Raw genomic sequence first — 23,836 nt, forward strand, 5'->3', positions numbered from 1 at the left:
AAGTGAAGAAAACCCAAATCAGCAATAATCAATTGTAAAAATAGGTGTACTCTGATATTGTCCTTCTTACATACCTCTCCCATCTTCCTTGTCTGTTTCTTTTCCTTCTTTTTTCACGTCTTCTTCACAGGAAAGAATGAGTATGATCTTCTGGTCGTTGGCGGAGGGTCTGGAGGCCTTGCTTGTGCAAAAGAAGGTTTGTATGCATAAATAACTAACAGAAACTTTGGTTTAGCTTCAGTGGGGTTTAAGGAAACTAAGGGAAGTGTTACTGATAATCCTAAAGCTTTTTAAGAAGCATAGTACACTCCAGTACCTGCACATTAATCATTAACTTAGCTCCATACATCTAATCTGGAAACTAATTCACACCCTCAGGTGGTGTGATCTTGTTTAGCTTTCCTCTTAGCCTTTTAAAAAATATTTCTTCTTTTGTTATGGAAAAAACTAAAAAGCTTCAATTTCACTGTTGTAAAAGTGTTCAGAGTACCTCCACAGATACTGTATTTTTTTTAATACTATTTCTCATTTATGTGTTAAAACAACAATCCTTTCAGACTGTTTCCAAGAGCTGTTTAAGTGCTGTAGAGAACCTTGCCCCTATGTATGTCAGGGTAACGTTTGACAACCCACAGTGTTCTTAAACATCTCATTTGAGGTCAGATTGCATTTTTAGGGTCAGTGGAAGCTGGAGGCCCCCGTCTGGGTTACTAAGTGTCTTCCAGAGAATTTGCTGACTATATAGGCAGCTTGATACCTGGTCTGGTATCTTGAGTTAGACAGAAAAAACACCAGCTGTCATCCCCTGTATTTTATTTGTATCTATGCTACTAAAAATATTTATGTTTGTGTGTTTCTCCTTCCTCTAAATATCTTGCCTTGCTTCTTTGTTTAAAGCTGCTCAGTTTGGAAGAAAAGTGGCTGTTCTGGATTATGTTGAACCTTCCCCACGAGGTATGGAAGAGAAATACTAGGGTAATAATTGGAAATGCATATAATTCAGTTGCTCAGGTGAGCAGGTTGCTCCAGACAGCACAGTGTCCAAAGCCACACTGCGTGCTTTGCTTGGAGTAAAAGTCCTTAAGTCCAGCTTGTGCTACAGCTCGTTCTCTGCAAGATGAACCAGCTCTGCCTGCTCCCCTGCACATTAAGCTTGTTAGCAGTGTTTGGTGCTACCATTTGTAGTAGACTTTGGACTTAAAAAGTAAGAATATTCCCTCTGTCAAAATGTTATTTACAATTTCTAAAAACTACAAATTGTATCATGTTGAGGCTCCTCATGTACAATATATAAAATGAGATCTGCAAACATGGATGTTTAGTAACTGGATCTCCTGAGCTCTGAGATGGTTTGAATTTCAGAAGAAAAATACACAGAGATGTTTTTATCAAAGCAAATGAGCATAAACAGAGTTAGAAACTGATCTGTAGGAGATAGTAAACTGTCTTGTTACAGAACGTTTTACCTACCATGTACCCAACTGCATTGTTACACTAATCTGATGCATTTACTTCTTTTTTCTTTTCTCCTTTTTTGTCCCAAGGAACCACATGGGGACTTGGTGGAACTTGTGTGAATGTTGGCTGCATTCCTAAAAAGCTTATGCATCAAGCAGCCCTTTTAGGGAGTGCACTTAAAGATGCCCAACACTATGGCTGGAATATATCCCAACCTGTTCATCATACCTGGTAAAGACTATTGCCCATCTCCACTCCTATGTGCTGCAAATGCATAGCAATAACCTTTTCCCAGGTGGTGTTTATAATGGGACAGTTAGGGAAGTGAATTTTGCATGGGAAATTTTAGCCTGGTACTTGTTTATAAACAGAACTAGTTACTGGTTTCTCAGGGCAGAAATTATGTTGATTTGGACTCAATAATTTGCTTTTACATCAAAAAAATACTGTAGATCATTCCTCATTTTTAGCAATTGCCTGTATCTTTTTGTTGCATAATCTGAATTTGTAATATGATGGTTTCATGTTCAGTTTCTTGTTTTGTGACAGGTCTGCGATGGCACAAGGTGTTCAGAATTATGTGAAATCCTTGAACTGGGGACACAGAGTGCAACTACAAGACAAGTAAATAAGACTTTGAAGTTCATCTTTCTTCCCACAGTGAAGGAGGTGCTCTTGCCCTTGTAGAATTGCAGAATTGCCGAATTGCCTTTGAAGTTTCAATCTAGAGCTAGTATTTTGAGTCTGTAAGTCTGTCCTGCTGAGGACTGTAAGTGGCCTTGTCAATGCAAGTGGTCTCTTCCTCTCCCATTTTCCATTTCTTTTCTGTGAAATAGTGGTCAACACTGACCATACACGAAAGCTTTCTAGCAGTGTAGTGATGCTCTCTTTAGTCTGGAGAGGTTTTGCATTAATATGAAGCAGTCAATGTTTCTTAAGATACTTTTGATCTTGTCCCCCAAAATTTCTATGCCATACAAACCCACAGTTAGCATTATGCTAGAGCAGCAGATTTTTTTTTTTTTTTGCTTTCAGTGAAGAAATGATTCCAAGTTTTTCTTTTTATAGAGAAATTATATTAATAGAAAATATAACAGGTTCTAGTCTTGCTATTCCTGCTGAGTCCCTTTTGTGTGTTCTCAAATGGGCATGGTATTAGAAATGCTATAGATAATGGAAAATGTCTTTTTTGAAGGTCAATAGCCTGATCTCAGAGTTTGTTTACAAGGTTAGTTACTTTTCTGTATAGAGGAGTTAAGTGTGACACAAGAGTTAAGTAACAAATTATGATAGAGCTGCAAACAGTCCTATGAAATGAGATTTCTTCCTTTTACTGCTCTATGCCTGTTTGCTGCCTTTTTTAGCACTTAAATACAGAAAAAGTAGCTGATTGTATTTCATACCTATTCTTGTTAAGTGTGCACTGCTGATGCTGTTTTCTTCTGAACAGGAAGGTGAAATATTTCAACATAAAAGGGAGTTTTTCTGATCCACATACAGTCCGTGGTTTAACAAAAGCAGGTAAAGAGGTGAGCTGCTGTGGTGATTTCTGCAGGGTTTTTCACGTTGAGCATTTCAGGTTTTTCTGGGAGCCACATTGTCCTTTGGCAAATTGCCTTAGGTATTCAGTATTGTTTTGGTGAGTGAGATTTGCATTTTCCACTTAGAGAAGTTGTTTATGAACTTGACTGGTGCCTACTGAGTCCCTGGCCTGACCTGTTAGATGCCATTGCTTTTCTCTGCAGATGGGAATGCTGAGATAAAAGATTTTTGTTTGATTTGGTCAGTTATCCTGATGCTTACAGAAATGTAAGTTCTGAGCATTAGGTTGCTCTGAGCTGTTTCCCTCCTTCAGCTGATTTGTAGGGGTGATTAACTTGGTAATACCAAATTGTGTGGGGGAGGCAATTAGTGTGAATGCACAGCTGGGTCACCTAGGAATGGTGGCCATTGCTGCATATTTAACGAGGCCTGAACACCTTTTTAACACCTTTTTAACACCTTTTTGAGGGTAATTGTTTAATGTTACTGGTTAATATCAGCTTGAATATCAGGTTTTTGGGGGTAGGTGCCTAGGATTTTCTGGGAACATTGTCCTTTTGAAGTAGCTTAACTTCAGGCCTGAGACAGAATTTACTGTTACTATCTCTGTGCGTTTTATCCTGACCAGAAATTGATTGTAAAACGTTGTCATTTGTGCATAACTATTGCTTCCAAGTAGCCATCAAAGTCTTGCTGAGTGTAAGAACAATTGCAAGGGTAATATTAAAATAAAACCTGGTAAAGAATGGCTAGGAGAAACTCTTGCATGTATTAGTTTATTTTATCTCCATTCTTTTTTTTAATGCATTGCTGATTATTATGTCACGTAAATAGCAGATGGTAGTGCCAGCTTTCTCATTTATCACTCATTTATACATAGATGAAATCCAAAGACAGAAAAAAGGATTGCAAATGCTTGATTTTGATTTTTTAATTTTTGTTTGTAGACTATTGTTACTGCAGATAATATTGTCATTGCTACTGGAGGAAGACCAAAATATCCTACACATGTAAGTTACCCTTCCACTTGACAGCTCCAGTGCTTTGCTGGTTGAGTTGCAGAACACAATGAAGGAGGATAAAGAATGTAAAAATAAAGCAACATATGAGTGATTTTTGTACTTGTGTCACACAAAAAATTGTCTTTATATAAAGAATGGCTTTTTAGACAAACATTTCCATAGAAAACAATTTGTTCCAATTTAGTATGTTGATGTTGCTCAGAGCTGGAGGATAATTCAGGTTGGAAGTGGGGAGCCCCAGATATATTCCCCTTGGTCTGCTGGCTATACTACAGCCAACACACCCCAAATTGCTATTAGCTTTTTTTGCTGACAGGATTTGCGTTGTAGATTCAACTGTGTGATCATAGATTGCAGGTGCACTGGAGCATGGAATCACAAGTGATGATCTGTTCTGGTTAAAAGAATCTCCTGGAAAAACGTAAGTTACCTTACCATGGCTGTAATAGATGCTGGCATTCCTACCTTTTCTATATGGCAAGGTGAAAAATGTTCAAAATTGCCTTTTATACACCAATTTTTCTTCTGTTTTCCTTCTGAAATGTGCTTTGCATTGCATCAATATCATGCTACCAACCTTCATTAGTAACCGATAGATCTTCCCCCTCCTCCTCTTACGAAATTCCCTTCTAAATTCAAATTACATACGCACTTTCACCGCGGTAGGTTGTGCTGTAGCGGTTACACCCCAAGTCACAAGAGGGCAGCATGAACTCACCCAGGGGCTGCTCAGTCGCTGTTCCTCGCCACGCGGGTGTGAAAGTGTTCCTCGATTAGGGGAGAAACTCCAGCATAATTTTGGTTTCTCCTGAGCTGTGGCAGTTCTGATAACAAAAGAAACTGTGATGAGACATTTGGGTTACTTTTGCCATTTCTTTTTCTTTGGAAGCTATTGTTTTACTGAGATACTAAAACACTGGTTTTAATGGAAATACGAAGATACTATAGTTGTTTTTTACAGCACATAGCACAGTAAGATTCTGAGTAAACTCTAAACTACAGAGCAATGTTCTGATGAAAATAATTGTGATAGGAAATGCAGATTTGCTAGCATGAAAGGCAGATAATGCTATTTTTTTTGTTGTCTCTGGAGAAACTCTAGAAAAAGCAAAAGAGACTTCAAACTATAATGCTGGTGTTTTTGCAAAAAAAACATAGTTGCTTCATGGCAGTGACTTTCTGCTATAAAAAATGCACTGGGTTAAGCTAAACATCAGATAAATGAGGCTTCTTAGTACAGTTTTAACAAGAAAGTAAATTTGCTGTTGTTTGTAGTGTATCAGTTACCTCTTGAATTTTGAAAACATGATTTATATGAGGAAACCGTTTTTAAGAAAAGCAACACCCACACCAACAACCCCCCCCAAAAAAACCCCAAACCAAAATACAAGATTTATCCTTATAAGATGTTTCTGTGAAAATGTGGCTTTTGTCCAGTTGCTGCTAATGCAAGTTTTAACAGTGTAATGTGGGAGTCTAGTGTTTATATGTTGCATTCCTGAGATTTAGTCAAAATAAGCCTGCAGGGGCTACAGTAGCATTTCTGTGCTTTATCAGGCTGTGTCTTAGCAAATGAAGGAGGGAGTTGTTAAAGGTTTGTTTCTGTCGGATTTGTTTCTATTATAAATATTCCCAAGGTTCCGTTTAACACCTTTTGTTTTTAGTCTGAGCTGTGTTGTACTTACTCTTTCTTTTCTCCCTCTCCAAATGTACATATCTCAGCTACAAATTACATGCCTGGAGGTTATAGAACTGTCACTCCTGCAGTTATTCATATTAAAAAAAAAAAAAGGTAAACCATTAACCAACTTAAAAGTCCCTTAGATATACAAACATGGGGAAGGAACTCTCACTACTGAGATGAAGGGTTTTGACAGAGTGACTTAGAAAAGATGCCTTGAAATGTGTTGAGAATGAGTGAGAGATTGAGCAGGTGTGAACAAGGTTAGGTTCTGCTTTCCTAACTTTTCTGTTAGACACTGACAATGCCCAGGAACCCCCGGTTTTATACCAGAAAAGGTGAATAATGTGAGGCTGATGCTATGAATAAGTGCCAGCTGACATCTATTTTTCATCTAATGAAAAAGAAGAGCAAACATATGCCCAAATTACAGAAATTCTCATTCTTTTCCCTGTGTGATTTCTTATCCCTCCAATAGATATTTCTTTATGGGCAGCATGTGGCTTTTTACAGCACTTCCCAGGAGGCTCATGCTAATGAGGGAGTGATCATCCATTCACAGATGAATCAGATACCCTAATGCTGGAAAAATTATTTCCCATTATGTTAAATTGTTTGCCAAACATAAACCCCAGACTAGCAGATTTTAATCGCTTTAACTCAACCTATTTTCTGTACACCTTCAGAAGTTGTATGTTCTTATTGTAGGATAGGGAGATGTTATCTGGGGCTTTTTGTGAGAAAACATGTGTTGTACTGACTGTGCAGTCCCTGGGGCTCACAGAGCTGCAGCCTCCATGTCTGCACTCCTCAGAAGTTTAAAAGCATTGCTGTTAGAACTGGGAGATGCTGCAGATTGGTTTAGGGTAAGGCATAGGCCACAGGCCCGTTCAAAAACTTAACAAAATACTTCGTTGTCAGTGGAAATGCTGTTTGGGATGCATCTCCAAACGGTGAGATTTTAACAAGTCTGCGTAACACACTGTCGCGGGTTCGGTTTGTAACCGGGCGGAAACACCAATTTAGTGTAGTGGTTTGGTCCAAAATACTCATTACTGTTTATCTGCTGTGAGATAAGAATTAGGAGAAATGCAAAACAGGCACCAAACTTGAAAGAATATAAAGAAGTTTATTAACAGACCTAAAAGAAGAAAAAAAAAATTATACCACCTTCAGAACTCTCCTCCTCCCCCCACCTTCCTCCCTTCTCCCACTGACAATGTAAAAAGACAACCCTTAAGATGTTCAGTCTGTTTACCACTTCCATAATAACCTTGTTCAGTCCATTTAGAAAGAGAAGTCTCTTCTTGCTCATGCTATGAAAACATTATCACAACGAGACAGCCGCCCACTTCCAAATATTGTTCAGTCCATTTAGGAAGAGGAGTCTCTCTGCCTGCGTGTGAGTCCTTTCCCCCGACTTGCAGCTTTTCCCACAACTGCTTTCGAGGGTCCACTCTTGAAGTTTTTTGGGGTACAATTTTAAGGTTGAGCCATTCAGAAACAAAAACAGAGGCCCTTCTCCTTCCCTGGGAGCAAAGGGTCTTCATCATCTTCATCGTTAGGACTATCTCTGGGAGCATCTCTAGGAACTGAGGTTTTCTCCTTTCCCATCTGGAGCAAAAGTCCTCATCTGGTTCATCTCTAGGGACTGAGGTTTTCTCCTTTCCCGTTTGGAGCAAAAGTCCTCATCTGGTTCATCTCTCCCTGTCCAAACTTCTCATGAAATTACAGCTGCGTCAGCATCTGCCTATCTCGGCGCAGGTGCTTCTGCTCACGAGTTGAACACTCCACCCCCCAGATCTTCATGAAATTACAACAGGATACTCTGATATATCATAGCTTCACAACAGAATTTCAGCTTTAAGCATCTCTTCTCTCTCTTCCCTCAGGTTTTCAGCTCTTCACAGCAATAAAAAGGGTTAATCTCACCTCGGCCTTGCAGCTTTGCAGCTGGAATGTTGAATTTTTCTTATCGCAGTGGAGAGGGAGGAGAGCCGAGCCGCTCCGGCTGCCCACGGCAAGGCAGTGGGGGGGTTCCACGGCTGGAACAGGTCCATCGACTCCAGGATGGCCGTGGCCCAGCCCGGCCTGGCCCAAGCAGGGCCTGGCCGGGCCCGCTGGCCCCCACTCGGGCCCCGCAGCCACCTGTCCCAGCGCCGGGAACGAGAGAGAGCTTGGAGGGGGAGTTTGCCTATTCTTAAATGTGGATCACAGAGGTGATCACAACTTTAAGTGGCTTAGAGAATTGTCCATATTCAAACTGGCCAGCTGATAGGTTCTATCAGTTCCCAGAGGAAACTGTAAGCACCCCTTAGCAAGGACGTCCCTTCCGGGACTATGCTTGCTAACCTATGACACACACAAACAGCAAAGGAGTGCAAGTGCAGCGTGTGCAGCAGCTGAGTGTTAATGGCTGCCTGGCTGGGCCTGCTTTTACCTGCAGAACAGAGACTGAGCATTCTGCCTTTTGTACCCAGCAAATGTAGGGAACTGAGGATGTGGTCAGGAGAGAGACAACTGCTGCAGTGTAAGGGGCAACTGGGGACAGACATGGAAACTTCTGTGCTGGAGAGCTGATACACCTCATAAACTGAAAGTGTTGATGGACAATTTCAATTATATTCTTGATTGAAAGGGTGTGAAATATTGAGAGAGATGGGAGCTAGAGTTTTATTGAAGAACTAAAGTGGATGTATTTGGTAAACACCAGTCTAAGTAAATCTATTAAAACCCATTTTCTATAATAGCATACTCAAATGTTTGAAGATAGGAAGGGCAAATATTTGGCATTTGGAAAAATATGACGATTAAAAAGCAGATGGTTATAAATCAAAATGAAATTTAGCAGTGAATAAAATCTTATATTGGGAACTGTAATCTACTTGATAGGAAGACATAATCTAATTGATAGACCATCCCCATGTGCTGAAAGATGAGCTGTCAGGGAAGAAGATCAGCCTGGCTGAATTGAGAGTTTTAGCTGGAACTCAGGAGAAAAAGGAGTGTTTATGCCCCCGGGAGAAGAGGGAGGACTGCAAGGATGCCATGAGGTTGTGCAGGGAGAAAATTGGAGGGGCCAAAACCCAATTAGAACTTAATCTGGCTACTGCTGTAAAAGGCAATAAAAATGTTTCTATAAATACAGAGCAACAAAAGGAAGGCTCAGGGGAATCCCCATCCTTTATTGGATGCAGGGCGGGGGGAAAAGCACAGCAATAAAGGATAAGGAAAACGCTGAGTTACTTAATGCCTTCTTTGCTTCAGTCCTTAATAGTAAGAGCAGTTGTTCTCTGGGTACCCAACCCCTGAGCTGAAAGATGGGGACAGGGAGCAGAATGAAGCCCCCATAAATCATGAGGAATTGGTTAGAAACCTGGTACACTACTTGGACATGCACAAATCCATGGGGCCGGATGGGATCCACCCAAGGGTGCTGAGGGAGCTGGTGGAAGAGCTCACTGAGCCATCATTTACCAGCAGTCCTGGCTCACTGGGGGGTCCCAGCTGACTGGAAGTTGGCAAATGTGACACCCACATCAGCAACTGGTTTTTTTTGGTTGTGCAAGAATATGCACAAGCTCATTCCACTGCTTTATTCTTTTCTTCTTTTTATGTAACAGGTTGGTTGTTGGAGCCAGCTGTATCCTTTGAAAAGCCTGTGATGATCTATGATTATAAGTAGCATAGCTGTCTTTCCTGTGAAAGTTCAGTTTTCAGAATTCCTTTGCTCATTGGTAAGAGAATAGTAATAGTTTTCTATGCAGTAGCATCATGGAAATTAAAGATCAGCAGAGGATAAATTTTCAGGATCTTAAATCCAGTGTTAACTATGTTAACTGTAAGACTTCCAAGTTTTATTCTATGTACGAAAGCAAGCTAAAGATGTCTGTGTGAGGAGAACTTGGTATCTCCAAGTAAAAAGCCCATTTGCATACTACTCGTATATATTGTGTTTATACAAAATTATTGTTTATATTTGCTTAACTGGTGTGTCACCAGATGTTTCCCTGGAGTGTGCTGGTTTTCTAACAGGCATTGGATTGGACACTACAGTCATGATGAGGAGTATCCCACTTCGTGGGTTTGATCAGGCAAGTACAGAATATCTTACATCTCCTTATTTAGCAAATAAATTAAAAGATAGATTTGATTATTTTTATCTCCTAAAGAAAAAGTGTTGTTTGCTTCTCCAAACATTTCCTAGTACTTGCAGAGTTTTTGAGGTGGGAGTATTGTTGCTTAAGTGGCAGTGACAAACACCGCTTTTGTAGTGACACTAGTGACAGCTCCTGGTTGGATGTCACACTCTCCCACTTCGGAGTGGCTTCCCTAAAACTAGCAGCTTGTATGCTTTAAAACTGGTGGCATGTGTTTGCAAAACACTGTATAGGAATAATTATTGGGATTTACACTCCTCATTGAAGAAATCTACCCCTGTAACAGCACAAGGTCTGAGCATTCAGGGAATAGTGTGTGTGGCACTTGGTCAAACGCTTACAGTAGGGTTTGCTCTGAGAACTTGATCCTCTGTAGGCAGGAAGAGCACAATGGCCACACCAAAGCAGATAAAGTATTAATGGAGATAAAATAATTATGTCCAGTCTGCAGCCACATTGAGTCTGATGGAAACTGATTAGTGAGCTCTCACGTTTCTGAAGAGACAGAACCCTGCTGTTGCCTTCATATTAGTTAATATCAACTTTGAAAATAAAGTTTTGTAAGCTGAGAGAGCTTGTGTGTAGTTGTTCTATGTGAGTGGTTTTGTAATAACATCCTTTAAGTAATAAACATACTCTGGCAAGGTGAAACCTGAGTTCCTGCGGTCAAGAGCACTGACGTCTTTGAATAAACCTGTTGATGCCACACTTTACTACTTGAGTGTGGTGTGGCATTATTTCAAACAGGCTCTTAGGAAAAAATATTATTTCTTTTTTTTTTGCAGTAGAACTTTCCATGAAACCTTAGTGATTCATAGTCATTGCAGAGAAATGTCAGGTGTTATGGCAAAGGGGAATATTTATCTTCCACTGATTTATGAAAGTATTTAATTTTCATCAAACTACAAGAAAATGGTAATTATGGTAATAGTAAATTGAATATGCTCTAGATTGTGTAAACAAATGCTTTAAAAGCAATAGTTTTATTAATATACTGTTTTATTTTTTTGAAAATAATTTGTGTATGTAGGTGCCTCTTGGAAGGGAATTGCAGGTCATAGTGGCTCCCTAAATTACTGTGTGTTAGCAATGCATAGTAACTAAGTGATAAAGAATGTTTGAAATGCACAAGGTATTTACTGAGGTTTCCTGAACCCAGCTGAAGGAGGGGTTTACATTAAAAAGGTCATATATCTAAGAAAAAACAAATTTGTTTCACTACTCAACAGCAAATGGCTTCTTTAGTAACTGAGCACATGGAATCTTACGGCACAAAATTTTTAAAGAGATGTTTCCCAACTAAAGTTGAAAAACTGAAGAGCAACAGATTGCAAGTCACTTGGAGAAATGCTGACCTGAACACAGAAGAAACAGATTCTTTCGACACAGTTATGTGGGCAATAGGTAAATATGATTATCTTAATATTTCTTTGCAATGCTTTCCATTCTGAAAATGAAGTCACTTCATCATGGGGTCAAACAGCTCCCCTCTCCCCCCTATATATTAAATATTTAATGACTTAAACATTGATAGTTGTTAAATTCTTTTGTTGCGTGCCTGACTTGTTCATTTACAGTCTAAAAACACATTAAGGTTACAGTGAATGGAAGAAGAACTACTTTTGCATGAGCTGCAATAAATAGGAGACCATCTAGTCTTCCTCACTTTTACTAGAGTAAGAACATGAATTCCAGCAGCTCTGTGTTGCAGGTAGTGTTCTCTCGTAAGTCCATACTCTAGAGTGATTCATGACGCTCTTCACTATAAGTGCATATTTATCCTGTTTAAGAGGCTACCATTTCTTCTAGGATTTTTTCTAAACTGTGCTGCTTAGGTTTGTTACTGCAGCCATCATCCAATTCAGAGAAAGAGAAGTAACTTTGTCTAAAAATCCAAGCTTATTGCAGGGAACCTTGAAACTATATAGCTTTTTGAAATCTGGTTAGGGACTTTCACGTATCTCAGACCCCTTGGAACTGATATACGATGACTAAGAGTAAATCAGTTTAAAAGAATGCTAGACAAATGTCTATGAGCATAATCACCAGAAACGGGAATTAAATCTGGGGTTTGCCTCCTTCAAGACAAATGCTACTTCCTGCGAGGACTAAGTGATATATGGTACAAGGCTCCAGACCACAGGAATGAAAATACTCCTTGGGTGTTGCCTCCCTAAGCTGCTCATTTGTTGCTGTTACGAGTCTGTGCTCAGTTCCTGTGTTGGTTCAGATGGGCTGTAAGCCCACCAGAGTAGGAGACCTCTTGTCTTTTGTGCTTATAAAGCTTTGTGAATATCTGGAATTCTAGATAAATAATGCATGACTAAAGGTAGTAGTGGTATTTGGCAGGCAGATGATATCTGGCAAACAAAGTAAATAGGCTTAAACATACTGCCCAAGAAATGTTTTGATGCAGACAAATATATCAGTTTTACTAACAGCTTTAGCAATCCCCATGACTAACTTTATTTTTATATTCTTTTTATCTGGGCACTACTGTTTTAGAGTAGTGGGGATGCATTACTCTTTCATTTGTTTATAACATGAATTTAGATTTTTGTGGTTGTAGAATAGATCCATTACAGGATCAGAAACAGATCATTTACAGCATTTAGTATTTTGCCCAGTGGACTTAATCTATTGTCCAGTTGTTCCATTTCCCTGGTTAAGTCAGCTTTATGTCTTCCTAATACCCCAAACAGAGAGCAGGCTGTGCATTGTGACAAATGTTTTCTTTTCCTTTCTGTAAGTACTACTCTCTTAGAAGTGCATTGGGCTCTACAAATTGTGGAAACAGCCTATAATAATGGATTATTCTCATCAGAACCAATCAAACAGACTAGTGCTTGCCAAGAGCAAAAAAAGCTCATGCTATCTGGACACGTGACAATCCTGAAAACTGTAGAATAATATTCATGAGGTGAGATGAAATGGTTCCCAAAAAGTGGGTTTCTAAATGCTGTATTTGATTTTTCTTAAGCTTTCTGGTAAAAAACCCAACCCATTCTGTGGTTCGATGAAAAGTACACTGAGTTGGAGACACACATGTCAAATGTCAAATCAATTTGTTTACTTTTGTCTAAGATGGAAAAAAGAGTTATTAAGTTAAAATAATAATAAAAAATCTTGGTTTGCTGTTAATTATAATGGAATAAGGTTGCATGATAGACTATTGCAATCCAGTTGTAACATGAGTTTGCTCACTATTTCAATGGAGGAACTACATGTATTACAATTTTTGCCATAGATTTGAGTTACAATCCGTATTTAGAAACAGCAAAATGAATAGTTTAAGGATTTTGTGTTGACTTTTTTTAGTGTTCAAATTGGCATTCCACAGTTAAGGATTAAACACATTAACAGTTAAAGCTGGTTAATTGGTGTGCAGTCCATTTGATTCATTGTTTTGCTCTGTATCAACACACCCACACCAGGTGTCTCAGATAATAGGCTGGGAAACTTGGTGGTGTTGAGGATTTCCTGTCTGCAGATGTGCCAGTTACAATACTGATTGAAGCAAATCAGCTTGTAGAGTTGGTTAAAAAGCAACTGCTATTGTTAACTAATTGTAGCCTAAATTATAGTACATATTTCCTTTATTTTTGCCAGTGCATCATGGAATTTTAGTAGGATTTTATAAATAATGTTAAAAATAGTTACTGACAGTGGCACAGTTTAATAAGCTACAGTACTGTCTCTAAATGTCAACCCTTTAAAAAGAAAATTAGATTGTGTTTCTATGAGGAGTCTTGTTTTGCTGTTGGAATGTGTGATTTTCTGCTTGTATGGATAAGCCAATAAAAGCAGGCACAATGCTCTCTTTGTTTTTCTAGCAGCTTTTTTTAACTAGTCAAAATATTTGAGGGGAAAAAAAAAGAAATCTCATTTTGATACATTTTACTGTAATTTAAAAGTTTTAATCCTAAATTTTGTAGGTAACTGTCATGGACCTGTGATACTATATACTGTTACATTCCAACTCAGTGCAAGAGCTTGTTCTTGACCTTTATTTGATTTTTCCAGTTTAGCTCTATATGTCCCTCTGTCTTACTAGTGCTGTCTTTGACTTTTAGAGAATTCTCCTGAAATGGTAAGATTTTGAGGTTTTTTTGTTCAATGTAGAACCAATAAACTTTTACTATTATAAATATATATCTTCCTATATATATCTCCCTGCCCTTAATGACATACAAAAAATATTTGTTAGATACCTAATTTACCTGAGCTCCAAAGCAATGGTAAATGTGTGCATGTACAGATTAAATATGGGGTCTTCATCCAAAAGGAGTAGAGATTGTCACCTTTGTAAAGCAGATGCAACTTCTGAGCTGCAGGGCAAAGTTGCGGGAGATCAGGCTTTGTAGGGAGGGTTCATTTCAGCTGTTGAAGGGCTGAAACCTGTGGATGGAGTGCAGCAGTTGCAAACAGCTAATATATAAAAGGAATTTGTGGTAAGTAGTATTTCCATGTGAGTTTGCAATAGATGTCAAAAAATCACTGCTGTAACTGAAATTTGATTATTCACAAAATCCTTAGAAAGGATACCAAGTCACTCCATCTCCAGTGGGGTCCAGCTCTCTAGAGGAGCAACACTGCATTGATGATTACTCTAAGCAGATATTTGCAAAATAGCCTGGAATTAGTTTGTCAGAGAATGTGAGGTTGTGTACTTGTAAACTGTAACAGAAAGAGCAATGACCAGCAGCAGATTTTAAGTTTAGCTTTATAAAAAGAGTTTTCTCCTTCATGACTGCAGTGGAACAACCATTCTCAAATTTCAATGCATTTGTAAGCTTAGAGGATCCTGACTGTGTCTTTGAAATAATATCATCTTTGCTGTAAAAAAGAACTACAGCTCTAGGTCAGTGTAAAGCTGAACAGGTATCAAGTGTTGCACATCATAGGCTATCAAGCACATTGTCCTTTGTGTCAGAGTGGACATTGGGCAGATTTATTTTGTTGTGCAGTAAAATAGAATCCTCACTGTTCAGTATCAGAAAGGGTTAAGTACATAACATTTTTTGTAATAGTTTTCTTCAAGGCTTACAGCCAAACCGGTTTGAATTAAGAAGGGAAACAAATTTTGTTTGGAGATTTTCTGTGAAAAGTCCCATATGGTAAAATATTGCTGTCAACTCCTGTGAGCACATCTCTGCCAGCCCCTGTAGAAAGGGGAATGGGCCTTAGATTTGTCTTGGCAAACAAAATCTTGCCATCGAGTTTTTAACCTTTGAACTATTCTATGAAAAATAATGCACCTTGGTTCATCTCAGAGAACTCTTAATGCTAATGTGTTGTGGTTTGCTGAGGCTCTTGGTCTTTGTTCTGAACTTCCCATGTCTCTCTCTTTCTTATTAACTTAAATTCATTACTCTCTTGGTAAGATATGGCTTCTGCAATCCTAATGAAAATTGTCATTCCCATTATATCAGGCAGTGCTTTTAGGTTTTTTCCCAATATCTAGTTTTAAGGACATTCAGTCAGACTTTATTCAGCAGGGCTATTTTTAATGTACTTTTCCCTTCATTTGTTTAACCAACCTATAAACATTGAATGTAACCTTTATTTTATGCTACTTACTTTACCAGCCTGTAACTACAAAAATAACTTGTTCATGTGCCAGGCTCTGCCTCTAAGTCTGCATGTGAAGAAGGTTGGATTCAGAACTATTTCAGCACTAAGGTGCTATTTGAGTTGATAGGTGATGCTAGCCTTTACCTGAATAATGGTATAAATAGATTTAAAAATGGCAGAAAATTACTCCAAAGGAATTTCTTGGAAACAGTATAATTACAGTTTGTGCAGAATACAGGTTCTGTTCACCTATAAGTGCCAAGGAGATTGAAGCCACCTACCTCACTTGGGAATGGTGGTTGAGTACTGGGTTTTGAGACTGCCAAGCCATCCTTTGAAACCAAACCTTTGGTTAAAGCAAGCTTTGTGTGGGAGAATTAATGTAAGAGTGAACTGTAGATTTCTTCTCAGAAAATGTTTCCAGCCCACTTCACTTTTTACAGGACCTTGAGAACAAGAGAAGTAGAATTTTAGAAGCCTGTCCCATGCTGTAAGTTTTTAATTTGGTTACATGTCACTTGGAGTTGCTTTTGTTGTTAACTCAGGTGTGCAGGGGATGGCCATGGCCAGGTTTTTGCACTACAAGCTTTCTGTTGAGAGGACTTCTCAGTGTAAAAATTATTAGCCAGTGCTGCAGGAGAGAGTGCAGTGAGCAGCCTTGGCAGAGAGCCAGTTACTGCCCTAGCACTGACTAAGGGCCAGATTTTTTTTCAAATTGTGGCAGGCATTCTGGAGGTTTATCAGTAATGGATGTAATGTTCAAAAGCATCCTTGTAAAAATGGTGCACACTATCAATGTGATAAAGGTTCTGAACTTTTTTTAACCTTACTTAATCTTACTCTAGTCAATATTTTCCTGTAATCTGAACAGTAGTTACACTGAATTGGTTTTATTAGTCATTATCAGCTGGTTATGTTTTAGTGAACATCCTGTGGGTTTTAGGAGACACTTGAAGGAGGAAAGATTAGTGGTCTTGAAACTAATTTGGGGGATGTGTCAGGCACTCAGAACAAAGAGTGCAGAACAGAGAAGAGAGTATTGAGACTGGGAACACAGACAAGATTTTGATTAAGGTCTGACTGAGGTGAGACTGGATAAAGTTAGAAAATGATGTGTCAAAATGCCCATGTATAGGGAAGAAGTGGAAAATACTATTGGGCTTGAACTTTATTCCAGAAAAACTGTCCTGTCACCCAGCAGGATCCTCACAGTGGCCATCTACAATAAAACGCACGGTTGGCTCCAATATGGATTTTTCAAATGTTGAGAGGCAAACAGGCATTCCAGTTTCTGTGGTTAAGAAACTCTGGAAGACCCATTATAAAATTCTGCTGTCAGCTGCAGTTTATCACCCTGGGAAATCTTACTGGATGCAAGAGTATGCTATCACTCATTTACCACTGCTACTTACCTGACTGTGCCTATTCCTCTGGCTTCTTCAGAGTTTAACTGCTTCAGTCTCCACTGTTGAGGGTCCTGCACCTAAAGGTCACAGCAGCCTGATACTTCTTCCCCTTGTTCTGTGTGCAGGTGTGATTACCAGAGCCCCTGGGTGATGGGGCACAAATGCCACATCACAACACAGCCAGCCTGGCCAGGGTCTCTGATGGGAGCTTCAACCACTCTCCTGTCATTCCCTGCAGCAAAACTGGCTGGCAGCCCCTTTAGGAAGCCATGTTGCTGGATTTTACAAAAACAGGTCAAAAGTTGTTCTTTGCTTTTAAAGTTAAAAGCAAATGGGGACAGGCACTGAAAGCCGGGTTCTGTGTGGTTTTCACAGCTGTGTGGTAAGTGTATGGGTCTATGAAAGATGAGATTATGGTCTGCTATTCGAAGTGCAGGAGGCAGGTAACCTTTTTAAGGGTCAGATTTGAGTTGCACCTTTCTGCTAGATGTCTGGCATATTATTTTGCTGTTTTGAATGAAAGCTAAATCTCATCTTATGTCCTATACAATCATACACTCCTGTTCTTTGGCAATTTCAGGACATCTTCAAACTAAAAGCCATGTGCTGATTTTAGGCAAAGGGTGGGTTTGTGTGCCTGGCAGGATTTGGGATCTTAGAAATAAGCTGTGAAGTCATGCTTTCCTGAATTTGTAAATGTGAAAAAATTAGGAGTTATGGGTATGAAATGAAAGTCTTACTGAGAAGTGGTGAGAATTGATTCTATAGTAGTAAACAAATGTTGGGAAATACCAGAACTCCCTGAATTTGGCACTATAACCTACCAAGACATGCTGTATAATAATGAGCCTGAGCTACTGAATTTGAGATGAAGCAAGATCAGTAAGTATAATTCTGGTTTATGGAGGTGAACCTGCATGGGACTAAAGGCCAATAAAGCTTCAGTTCAGTGTTTTAAAATTTTGGTTTTGCTTTCAGAAATAATAGTTAGGCAGTAAAATTGAGAGAGAGACTTCACTGTGAGAGGCAGCTCATTTTTTTGTAACTCTTAACTATTAATACCGGGCTGTACATGTGTTAAAATAGACTGGAATGGAAAGGTTAAGTGTTATCCTGCAGATTTGATAGACTCAACTGTTGTTGTCACAGGTCTTTAAATTACTCTATTGACAGTTTTTCTTTTTTTCCTCTTTCAGTGCCTGCCATTGCGTGCTAAGTTTTCTCTTGGCTCTGCCTGGCAGGAAAAAGGGGAAACTAGAAAACCCCATTAGTTGTCCATTTGCAGAATACCCAGGCTTTACTCTCAATACACAAAGAAATACAACGGTAGGAAGTTGTTTCACATCCGAGCCAAGATAAGGTCCTGGAGGTTTATTATTTTTGTTGCCTGATAGCATCAGGACTGGGGAGCAGGGGGCAGAGAAGGAACAGCAGATCAGCATCCCATGGGGACAACAGAAGGGAAGACAGACAGATAGCCAAGTGCCGACAGCTTCAGTCAGTACTCCCAGAGGAAGTGTTGGTTTCACCAGATGAAATTAATACACAGAAGTCTTTACAGAGGCATTCAGATGTGACATTGTTTGAGGGGCCTGGCTATATGGCAGATGTATAAAGCAGTGAATCATATGTTTACATATAATTAGGTCTGTATTGACAAGCCAGGTTTTCCTTTTGTTTAATAATTTCCTACCTTAACATCAAAGAGGTTGTTTTTATAATGAAAACACATTTCCCTTTTTGTTTTGCTTTGCTATAGCTCTGTATTATCATCAAATGCAAAAATCACAGCTAACGCAAAGGAGACCTGTATGTGTAGATATATCCATATTCACTTAAAGCCTCTAAAACAGATACAATGTTATAAAATTTCCTTAATTTGGATATATTCAGGTAATTTTTTTCCTATGTGATCCTGTGTAGCCTTAAAAATTTTGTGAGTACCTCATAATTTCACTGAGCTTATTAACTTTCAAACAAGTTGGATAGGCTTTAAGATTCCGATTTCTGGGTCGGGAATTGCTTCCTTAGATACTTTATAGAAAGCTCAGTGTAATGCTATTAAGACTTCGGTGATCTAAGGGGTAACTATGCAGAAAACTACAAAAATATGTTTTTAAAATATGAGATAATTTGATATCATTGGAATAGGAAGCTGTAATAAAATCTGGGCTTGGTTGGATTTGCCTCATTTATTTTTAAATACATTTAAAATAATGTTTCTAAACTCTACAGAAATAGCTCAAATACAGTTTGAGATAACTAAATCAGCATTAAGGACTTGAGAGTAAAGTTGATAAAATTTTTCATCTAAGCTGAGGGAACTAAAAATAAGTATATTCAGATTACAAGAAACAAGGACTTCAGGAATGTTTAAAATTGAACAGCATTATTAATTTTTATCCAAAAAATATACGCAACACACTGTTGGCAATGAGTGCCATTTTATTGGAAATTTTCAGTATAGAAGTTGCTTAGTTTTTATATATATATTTGTGCTACATTAGGAAACCGAATTTAAAATGTTCAATAACTATTAAGTCGTGTGTATTTTGCACTTTTTCCAGTGGGTGCTGTCCTCCATATTTAAAAAGGATAACCCTCTGAAGTCTGAGCAAAGGCAATAATGATCGAGCTCCTTTCACACAGAATGTCATATCCATACTTTCCACGCCTGCAGCTTTTATAAGTTTTGTCATGTTTCTGCTTGGACTGTCAAATAGCATGAAGTTCTTGGAGACCCACAGTGGAGGATGCCAGCTTTTTAGATTAACACTGCTGAAGTTTTCCAATAGCTTTTACTTTAATTTCTTTTTTTTTTTTTTCTTAAGGCCGAGTCCCTGACACCAAAACTCTCAATTTGGAGACAGTTGGAGTGAAAACTGATTCTGAAACTGGAAAGATTATTGTTGATGCCAGTGAAGCTACTTCTGTTCCTCACATTTATGCAGTTGGAGACATAACAGAGGTACTGAGTCTACATAAACTATTTTACAATAACAGGAAGCCAACTTTGTTCCTGACTAATAACTAGTCCCCAGATGTCGTCATGCTCTAGCATATATCTTAGTGTTTTGCACTTTTTCACTTGGCAGAGCTGGAGTGTTTATGCCAGCCACCTGGGCCAGTAATTTCCTTCACAGGGATCCTGTGAAGTATCTCAGCATGAGAGGTTATTGCTGATGTTTATCAGGGAATGCATCATTGGTCACAGGCTAATAATGATGTCTTTATCACTTCAATTATCTTTCTAATAATGTTTTTATCACTTTTGACATATGACTTCATACTGTCTGTGAATGCTGAGTTAAAGCAGTTCTTACCTTCTGTAGCTGAATACATTTACTGGGAATGACCGTGACAAGTTCTGTGATTGCATTTGGAGTATTTTGGGTGTTAATAGAGACTAATCACAAAACAGCTTTTCAGCTCTCTGATGGAAAATGCTTCTGACAAAAGTTCCTTCCTCTAGAATAAGAAAAAGTAATTGCTGGAAATACTAAATGCATTTGACTTTTGCTCATGATTCATGAATGATTATACCAAATAAACATGAGGGGTGTGGGGTTTTGTTTGGGTTTTTTTTCTTGTTTTATAAGGAGGGGACATTATAACTTAAGCAAAATAATTTACTTGTTAGAGAGATAAAACCAGATTCTATGGCCTTATTCTAGTGCTATTGATAATCTATAGTCATATATGATAAGTATGTCTTGTTACGATAAATGTGCACTTAAATACCTTCAATCTGCCAATTTTCTTTTTACATAAGAGCTCAGATTATCTGTTGTAAGTTGGGCATCTTCAAATATGTTGACTACTAAAAAATGTTTGTCTGGATTCTGAACTGTAGATTTACAGGGGAATGTTGTCATCATCTGTCCGCTGTGCCTGCAAAATTTGGGCAATATGTAGAATACAGAGGCTGGGCATTGCAGGATGCAGAGTTCTCTCACCTGTTACTGAACCTTATGGAATTGAGGTCTTCCTATCAAGATTGTTTTTCATATAGTGCAGGCATCTGCTTTACAAGTCTGGTAAAGTTAAATACTGTAACAATATCCAAACACTATATACAGTATAATTTTAGAGAAATTTAAAAGATTTCTCCTTCTGCCATGTTTAAAATATTTTAAAGGTCTCTCAAATGTATAAACCCTACAGGTGCTTTTAGTTTCTGAAGAGATGTAATGGGTTAGATGATGACTTGGGAATAGCCCTGCAAATTTCTGATTGGGCTCTGGAGCTGCCAGAGACACTTAAATCTCATAAATCTGCTGACCACTCCTGACCTCTTCCCTCTGTGTAGACATGTGTTTCTTCCTGTCTGTCTCCATCTTCATGTGAAGGATTTGCCATTTCCTTTTAAATTGTGTTAAAACTCTTTCCTTCTCAGGTATTTCTCCTTTTTTTCCCTCCCCTACTCTACACAACTTCTCTGTCCTGTTGTCCTGTCCAGTCACTCAGAGCTTTGGGATTTTGTAGAGTTCCTCTCCTTTCTTCTCATTTCACATGCAGATTCCCTTTATATTTGTCACTTCTTGCCCTGGGATATTTCCTAAAGTCCACTTTCTGCCCACAATAACCTCCTACACCTGCTTATTCCTGATACATATGCCTTGGCTGGGCCTCCTGCTTTCCAAAATTTTCTTTTTAATTTCATCCAAGAAGCAGTTGTTAGAGGCAATGCTGGCAGGGCTTAGATTCTCTTGCTTATTTTGCTGCCAATCTGCAGTGTTATTTTGGGCAAGTAATTTCCTTTTGGATGCTTTTTGTCTTCTGCCCTTTGAGGATTTAGTTAAATAAGAAATATAAAGTTGGAGGCAGGATGCTCTCCTCTTTCATACCCTGGATCTAAAAAATCATGTCTTCATTTATTTGTCATTTTCATTTTGTTGTTAAAACTTGGATTTCCTTTTCCTGCTTTTGTCCTCATTAGTGCAGATTTTTGAACTTGAGTGGTTCAATAGACACTTCTAAATATAAGTGTTAAAAACAACAACACAGTTCTACGCTGTGCCCAGTGTACAATTGAGGGAGAAAATGAAAAAGTTAAGTCAGTGCTCTCCAGAAATATTCCCTTAAGCTTTTATCTGCATATTGGCTCAATGCAGGGAATTAGAGATTGTCATATAGTACTCATACATTCAAGTGTTTAGAGATAAAAAGAATTACTGCTGCTATCTTATCTGAATTCAGCACAATGTAATTCCACTTGCTAAGCAATGAAATTTATTTTATTTGAGTACTTAAATTAGTTTAGGTTTTTTTTTAAAGCAGAATTAATTTAGATAATAAATTTCATTGGCATGGGAACCAGCACTGAAAGAAATTTCTGTGTTGGTGCACATCTCATTAACACACACACGAGAATCAAGTGCATCCTGCTAACAACCACAAAGCTGCAGAGCTTGCTTGTGGTACTTTCTGGGTGTGACCTACCAAAAGGGCACAGGAAGGGCAATCTTGTTTCCTGTGAGTGAGCATCAGTGATCCTTAAGAATCATTATAAGAATTATTTTTACCTCCAGTGTTCCTGCTCAGGATTTCTCTTTGCTCTGCTTTGTCTCTGTCAGAGTTTCTTTGCTAACATGAAGTGCTTCTGCTCAAATTTTGCAAGTAGTTCCCAAGCCCTCCTCCCTCCTTTACCACTCCACACTGAATAAACACTAAATTGCTACCAAAAAGCAAGAACTACTTTTTTGGTTTGAATTCAGTGCCCTGGCTGGAAGGGGAGTGAGAGAGGGGGCAGGCGAGTTTCCGGATTGCTCAGAGTGACTGTTTTCATTTGGAAGTCATACCCAGCTGGTACGAATGGGAAACTATGTGTGCATGAGTGTCTTGTTGCACCCCTGTATGACAAATGGAATCCTAATGTTACCCAAGATGTTCATATGGAAGACAGGGGGAAAAAATCTTCCAGATGTCAGTCAGTTTGTGTACCCTCAAAAAACATTTTTTGTGTTTTGGCAAAATATTATTTTCAACTGACAGGTGAAATTGCATTTCAGCATTTTCGTTTTCTGTGCTCAGGAAGAGGAAGATCAAGCTGGAATTTTAGTTTGAATCTTTTTTTTCAGTGCTGATATAAACCCTCTGTGTTAAAATACTTCCTCCAGTAGTGTTCTTGTTGAAAAGCATGGCACACACTCTAAAGACATTTTCTCAGAAGGAGGTTTATCACATGGTCAGGCCACTACATCTGTCATATTTCAAAGGGTGTTACAACAAAGATGTGTAGAGAAAGTGGAATGTACAGTATGTTGCTTTGAATAGAAATGAGACCAAAAAGAGTTGTGTTAGAACAAATACACATCACTTCAAAGCTTTTTAAACTCTCTTAGGACCATCACGGTTAAATGTATAATCCATTGGAGGATTCTTATGAACAATTTGTATCCATAATTATCAGCAGAGTAGTTCTACACATGACTGCAAAGTGAATGTTCATTTCAAATATTTACCAAGGAAGGTCTTTAAGTCATTGTTTATGAGGAATTGGGCTTTATCTGCATGGGTGTTTTAGTAATTAGTTGGGTTTTATGGAATGCATGGCAGTGCTTTCACAATTTTATCTCTCGTTCCAATCTTCTATTCATTTCTGGAATGCCAAAACAACATACATTTCCTGCTACAGAAATGATTGGCAGACATGTTTCAGGCAAATGTGTATAAGAAAAAACAAATTTCATCTGGTAAATTACATTTACAGACTTGAACATCAAAATGAAAAATTGTGACTTGACACAATGTGATGTTAGAAGGAAAAAGGGATAGACTTGCAGTTTTGTGATTTGTCATGAACTGTGGAGGAAAAATAGATTAGTCTTCATTAACAATTAGAATTGTGATTTCTGTTATCAGGTTAGATATAATGTTTCAGATTGCTTTTTGCAATGGAACTTTTAAGTGGTTATTAGTACAGATTAAAGTCTAGATGCCTATTAATATGTAGATAATTTATATGGTATGTGTACTGAAGAAAATGGTAGC

The 23,836-nt window shown here is 38.4% G+C and overlaps 1 protein-coding gene across 2 annotated transcripts in view; it reads left to right on the forward strand.

Moving 5' to 3' along the window:
* The window catches only part of TXNRD2 (thioredoxin reductase 2), a 34,581-nt gene that overhangs the window by 1,036 nt on the left and 9,709 nt on the right, over positions 1-23,836 (forward strand). For both annotated transcript variants that reach the window (XM_039560825.1, XM_039560826.1), the window contains exons 2-12: positions 131-196; positions 898-954; positions 1,545-1,689; positions 2,008-2,082; positions 2,909-2,987; positions 3,948-4,010; positions 4,373-4,443; positions 9,327-9,346; positions 9,706-9,797; positions 11,093-11,267; positions 19,675-19,811. In XM_039560825.1, the coding sequence (XP_039416759.1) occupies positions 131-196; positions 898-954; positions 1,545-1,689; positions 2,008-2,082; positions 2,909-2,987; positions 3,948-4,010; positions 4,373-4,443; positions 9,327-9,346; positions 9,706-9,797; positions 11,093-11,267; positions 19,675-19,811 (980 nt within the window). The remainder of the gene's footprint in view (positions 1-130; positions 197-897; positions 955-1,544; positions 1,690-2,007; positions 2,083-2,908; positions 2,988-3,947; positions 4,011-4,372; positions 4,444-9,326; positions 9,347-9,705; positions 9,798-11,092; positions 11,268-19,674; positions 19,812-23,836) is intronic.

Source organism: Corvus cornix, chromosome 15 (assembly GCF_000738735.6).
Source record: "Corvus cornix cornix isolate S_Up_H32 chromosome 15, ASM73873v5, whole genome shotgun sequence".
Lineage (NCBI taxonomy): Eukaryota > Metazoa > Chordata > Aves > Passeriformes > Corvidae > Corvus > Corvus cornix.